General features: G+C 35.0%; 1 protein-coding gene across 1 annotated transcript; it reads right to left on the reverse strand.

The window, feature by feature from the left end:
• Window positions 1–3,830: 3,830 nt before the first annotated feature.
• LOC103931111 ((+)-neomenthol dehydrogenase) lies at window positions 3,831–6,025 on the reverse strand. The gene is made up of 4 exons (XM_048576259.1): window positions 5,792–6,025; window positions 5,441–5,687; window positions 4,721–4,792; window positions 3,831–4,556 (listed from the first exon to the last, which is right to left on the reverse strand). The coding sequence occupies exons 1-4, from the start codon at window positions 5,809–5,811 to the stop codon at window positions 4,005–4,007; spliced, it is 891 nt and encodes a 296-aa protein (XP_048432216.1). The 5' UTR covers window positions 5,812–6,025; the 3' UTR covers window positions 3,831–4,004.
• Window positions 6,026–6,708: the final 683 nt, after the last annotated feature.

The following is a 6,708-nucleotide window of genomic DNA, read 5'->3' on the forward strand; positions in this document are numbered from 1 at the left end:
GAGAGAGAGAGAGAGAGAGAGAGAGAGAGAGAGAGAGAGAGAGATCAAAACTTAAAATCTCAAGTATTATGCAGTCTCCACATGCTAGAAGTCTCATGTTTCAAATAACACTGCACTTATAAAAATGTGGTTGCTCCTACAATAGCAAACTATGTCTCTACCAAGAAGTGTTATGCCATAATGATTTATTTCACTTCATCACATGCACCTAAGAATACCATTTAGGTTTACTATAGGTTTCCTTATTCCACATTTTTCAGTGGCTCTCAAAAATGGATCTTGTATCTTTCCAATTTGAGCAACCCTTTACTTTGTTTGACATTAATGGTAAAACGTGATTGAATAGCCCTTAATGATATGAGTAACTACTATAATCAAAATTATCAAGTATCATTAATTTGTGATCCAATAATTCTCATTTTCATGTAGATGCTTAATTTATAAGTATTCTCAATGCTTGAGTACAAGTGCCTCTTTGGGGCTTACATAGTCATGACAAACAAATGAAGATGAATTGCTTAGAGAATTGGATCATAACCTATGGAGCGTCATTTAAATCAGACTTGAAATCTTCAATCTTCACTTCTGGGGATTTCAAAGTTTGGAACTTATATATTTGTCATGTTTCAAGCAGGCAACAGATTAATCCACGTCACTTATGAGACAAGAGTGGATGTATCAACATTGATTCATGACATTATTTGAATCCAATTTGTCACACGGTGCGAAAAATTGTCTCATCAAAAGTGACAAGCCACAAAACTATGGTGAATATATATAAGCACAACTAAAAAATACATCGACTTGAATTCCAATTTTAATGGATGAAAACCATCTTTTTGTACACAATTACTTGTTGGTTGAAAAATATAACCAAACAAATCATGATGATGCATGTGATCGAGATGCATCTCCCAAGCAGAAATTAATTAGCAATGACTAAAATGCTTAGAGCTTCTGGTGAGCCATGAGAAGTTGTGTGCTCAAATCGATAGTATAGCCGGTAGTATCTGTCATAGAGGTATATAGGTGAAGCGATATAAGATCTACTAGATTAATTTGTTAACCAAGAAAACTGTAATATAAATATTAGTAGAAACGTAAGATGTAGACTCAGAGAGAGAGAGAGAGAGAGCATACTCTTTGTGGATTAATACTAGCTGCAGCAAACATATATATTAAGTTTTCCAATGGAATTCCAATTCCCTGAACTCCAAGGTCCCCTAGGCCAAGGATACGACTGCCATCTGTGAGGACGATCATGTCTACCTGCAATATAGAGTTGAAAATGAAGACCAGTTACAAACTGAAAGGACTTAGAAACATAGGAAATCTTCAAAATCAAGAATAATCCCAACAGAGAAGCATCAAGATATGCTGCATTTTGACAGCACGACAGAGAGTTTGTGTGTCTTTGGATGGAGATCTCAACCATATAATACAAGCTAGATGGATGAAGTGAAATAGTGTATCGGTGTGTTGTGCAACCATCGTAAACCACAAAATCTCAAGAAAAAAGTTTATAGAACGAAAATAAGGTCAACAATGCTTTATAGCATGGAATGTTAAGCGGTCAAGCATCAACTCGTGCAAAAAATGAGTGTGGCGGAAATGAGAATTCTTCATTGGATGTGTGGGCACACAAGAAATGACACGATTAAAAATAAGGATATCTAAAGTAAATAGTAGGAGGAGCCACAATTGAAAATAAGATTAGAAAAAATCAATTAAGGTGGTTTGGAACGAAACCTACACATGTTTCAGTTAAAAAAATGCAATTATGAGACAAGGTTAGGAAAAAGAAGTAGAGGATGACCTAGGAAGACGTGAACAGAGACTTCAAGAAAAAACAAAGTCCTTGGAGCTAATCCAAGACTTGGTGCAAAACCGAACAGTGGTATTATTCTAGAATTCATAGAGTTTACCCCACTTAGTGGGATGAGGTTTTTGATGAGCGCATATTTTACTACTTATTTTACTCCGAAAGCTACATTTTCTTGTGTTATGTTTGTTCAAAATGAATGAAATTACATGATTTTGAGAAAAATATGAATTCAATCATTTTAAGTTCAATTCAAGTGAAGTAGCTGGAATTTGGTTTTGTTCAGTAAGTGGGTTGAGTTAAAGTGTGTTTATCATTTTTTTTAAGTCAAAATTGGTTTTAAGTGATAATCACAAGTAGGGTTATTTTTCATTACATTTTTTTTGCTCATCTAAATCTTATGCAGGTCATTCCTTTAGAAATTAGACAGCAGCTTATTTAATTGCGCAAGGGCTGGCCTTATCATCTCATTTACACCGACAGAGGAAATAAAGGCCTAACCCAATTTTTCTGGAGCAAACCGCCACATACAATTGAAGCAGAGCAAGGGGTTTAGGGTGATCAAATTCAAAAAGAGATGGAAACCCAACTTCCTAGATCAAATTCCAGTTTGAGGGTCTCAACCAAAAGTATGAACATGAGATATTTATTTGATCATTTTGATCTGTTATGAAGATTGGCCAAGTTGCAAATCTGGTGGATGTCCATTTGGGAGATGTGATTGCTAGTCAACACTTAGCAGATCATTGAAGAGGCAAATTAAGGAGGGTTGCTACTGCAATGAATTGACTCAGAGGTATGGGGCTAGGGGTTATGGCAGTGAGATATCAACGAGAAGGAATTGAAGTTTCTTCCGTTTCTCTTAATTCATTCTTGTGAATTAATGGGTTTTAAAACCTTTGTCGGTTACGGAAAAGGAAGGAGAAGTGGGAAGAAAAAAAAAGAAAAGAGAACTGATTAATATTTTGGAGAAGAGGCAGGGGACTGACGGAAGACAATTGCAGCAGAGCACAAGGATTTTTCAGCATTTTTTCTTAACTCAATTTTCTTCTCATTTTTATTATGAATACAATGATAATTTCATCTTCGTTTCAGAACTAATTTTCCTTAGCTAGGGCTACAATGTAACCATGATTATGAATGCTTATATTCTCAAGTGAATTATTTCCAGTTTTCAATTTCATTGAGTATCATTTGCTGTGTTTATATCCTTAGTTTTAGTCTTGGTGATTAGCTACCATCTTGACTTTTACTTGGTAAATTTGATGCAAGTTGTGCAGATGCCATGTTTTCAACTTGAGTGATAGCTTCTTGCAAATAGATATCATGAATTTCCTAGTAGTAGATGCCATACTTTAGGATTTGTGTAGTCTTTATATAAATTTCCACTGATCGTAATGAGTTTCATTATGTTAAACTATTCCAGATGCCATGGATGGTTGCATATTGGGATATACGTAATAGTCTAGATGCCATAGATATTACATGTGTTAGAGAGATTTGACTATCAATGAGGTTGAGTAATTGTTAATAATTCACTGTAGAAAATAAGTTGGATTAGTTATGGTCAGTCGGATGCTCTAGCATTTTACTCGACTGAATTACAAATTGTGTTCTTGGCTACCACGTTTTGCATTGTGATCAAATTTTCTTGTTTTCATTTGTTTTTACTATTAGTTTCAATTTTCAAATCCATCTTTCATCAATCTTTGCTAATTTTACTTCGTTGCAATTGGATTTAAGTTAGTTGATAAGAATTAAATCATTTTCTAAGGTACGATATTAAGCGCTTACTTTCTATACTACCGATCGATTCGTACGCTTGCGAGCATAAAATTTGGAACTAAGTTGGACTAATTTCGGTTAGTTTAAATTTCGCAACAGTTTTGTTGCACTGTATGAGTAGAGTGAGACTGAATGAAAATTCTGAAATTCAATCATATTGCAATGTGAGATAGAAATTGTTGCACGACCGACTGAATATATATTCCAAGTAGACACAAAAAACTTTAATGTTGCACAACTGATTGAACATATATTCCAAGCAGGAAATAAAACATTATACAGAAGGTACTGTGTTACAAATATAGATTGTTCCAAGTATACTTAACAAGTTCAAGCTGACACCCAAATAAAGGACATACATTGCAACATTTGCATTACAATATAAAATCTTCTTCAATCAAAAATCTGTCACTTCATTCTGAGAAAAGAAGCAGCCAGAAGGGCCATCATTGGGCAGGAATGCTAACTTCACAACCCTTGCTGCACCTTCTTCGACAGGCAGGACGCCGGAATTGGAGTTTATATCTGTTCTGACAAATCCGGGGCAGACACAATTGATACGAAAATCGGGGTACTTCTTGGCTAGAATACGTGTATATGCATTCATTGCTGCCTTTGAGAGTATATAGCTAGACATATGAGAAGGCCAGCCCTTGCTCTCAAGCGAACCCTCCTTGAAGTCTTCTAGAAACTGAGTCAGCACCTCGTCTATTTGCTCTTGTGTTAGGTTCTCGACATCACTGAAGACTCCTTTAACCCTGTCGCTAGGTATTTTGTTTAAGTTGCCCATGGAGGATGAAACGTTAACAATTCTTGGTGATTCGGATAACCGGAGGAGTGGAATAAGCGCTTCGGTTGTTCGTTTAGCACCGTAATAGTTTATTTGCACGCATTCTTTTGCTAACTCATAATTTTCAGTCATCACTTTATTCCAATCAATTGTTTCTTTCTGCATCACACACGCCCCAAACATCAGTCATCAATCTATCACAGTGAAAATCTTGTCCAGAATAATATCACACATAATCATTTAATTTGCTAGTAAAATGGCTTGTGAGAAGAATTCTAGCCACAAAAAGTGGCCTTGTGAGAAGAATTATGTCCAACACTTACCCAACCAGAAGCTATTTCAGCTTTAAAAGCATCAGCATCCAAAATGGATCCACCAACCCCTGCATTGTTCACCTGTGCAGTGCAAAGCACAAATCTTTCAATATTTGTTTTACTTCAGCAACTCAAACTATTGAAAAGCAAGAAATTCTAGAAAATGTAAATTAAAAGGTCAGTTTGGGTAGATCCTTAGATGTTCTTATAACCAACTCAAAATCCAATTAATGAGTTAGAGAAACTTTATCCAATTAATGAGTTAGAGAAACTTTATTTGATTCAAGCGATATTCTAATTAATCTAATCTAAAAACTTGGCTACGCCCAAAAGCTCAAGTCTTCAACCTGGTTTGGTACTGAGGTGATTCTGAAAAAAACTGCTATAAAAAAAAGCTGGGAGCTGTTTTTGTGTTTGGTAAACACTCAGCTTCAGCTTTTTTTCACAGTTTTGGATGAACAAAAGCCAAAACCAAGAAGCTGCAAAACCCAGCTTTGAAAAACCGGCTTTTTTTCACATCTGTTTTACATAAAAGTTTACCAAACACTCTAATACTGCTTTTTTTTTTCAAAAGCACTTTTACAAAAAAGTTTACCAAACATTCTGCTACTTTATTTCACAGCTGCTTATTCTCACAGTATAGCAGAAGCAGTTTTTTTTCAAAGCGCAGCGATACCAAACCAGCCCTTCAAAGTCAGAAACTTTTTAAAAAATGAGCTATGATCGTACCAAGATATCGAGTTTCCCGAACTGGGTTTTAATGAACTCCGCGAGAGGAGCAATGGTTGAGGGGTTAGCCACATCAAGTTGATGAAAAACCACTTCACCTCCCAAACCGGACTGTTTGAGTTTCTCAACAGCTTCAAGACCCCTCTTCTCATCTCTAGCTGTTAAAACCACTGTTATTCCATCTGATGCCAACTGCTTGACAATCCCGAATCCTATTCCTTTGTTTGCCCCTGTCACAACTGCACACCTGAAAAATTCACACGCATAACGAAACACCAAATTCAGAACAAATTAACAACAACGAAATAAGAAACAAAAACAAAGAGTGACAAATTGTTATGGAGTGGCCACCGCTTTGTTGCTTCTGCCATTGATAATGATTCGATATCGATCGGGTTGATCAGTCGGTACTTAGATAATCGTTTGCGTGCTTATATAGAGTGTTAGAGCTTTGTTTTGTATGTTTAGATAAAAATCAGAAGAAAATTGTTCTTTGTCATCTTCCAACTACTGAAGTAGGATCTAGTTGTACCTAGAAGAAAGTGGACTTTTCTTTGCACAACGAAAAGAACTCTGGGTGATGCAGCTGCCCACGTTATCCAAAATTTTTTGTGGTGTACTTCGGATTCTCTTTGTAGAATCTCGATAAATCATTAATTATATTTGTTTATTGTACATTATCATTAATTTTTATCAGATATTATTTGTATTTAATTTTAAATAAAATTTTTAAAATAATTTTTTATCGCACGATATGCAATGAGCAAACATAATTTACATATCTCCAGAGTCCTTACAAAGATTACCTGAAGAGGACCCTCATTCATGTAAATCAACCATCAGCAAAGACAATTGGAATTTTAGTGTTGACTATTTGTAAATACATATTCCAAAATATCCAATTAATTTGATTCTCGGCGCATGAAGAAATTTTTTCATGTGCTTGAAACATGAGCCTGTACATCAGGACCGGTCCTAAGAACAATTCCACTGTTATTAAGGTTCTCTCGGACTATTTACTATTTAATCCATTCGATGAACAATAACTACTTTTAATGAATAGTAATTGTCTTTTTCATCTCCACCCCTACACTGAATAACCCTGGCAATAGACAATAAAATATTAATATTTTTTTTTTAAATAATACAAAGTAATTTTATTTTGTAATTTCAGATAGGATTTTTAATCAATCTCGTTGTACCACTTTCTATTAAAAAAATTATTTTTATTCTTTTAATTTTTCCTTTTCACATGGTGTAGCACACCA

The sequence above is a fragment of a genome, unplaced genomic scaffold (assembly GCF_019419815.1).
Source record: "Pyrus x bretschneideri cultivar Hongxiangsu unplaced genomic scaffold, Pyrus_bretschneideri_v1 Contig87, whole genome shotgun sequence".
In the NCBI taxonomy this organism is placed as follows: Eukaryota; Viridiplantae; Streptophyta; class Magnoliopsida; order Rosales; family Rosaceae; genus Pyrus; species Pyrus x bretschneideri.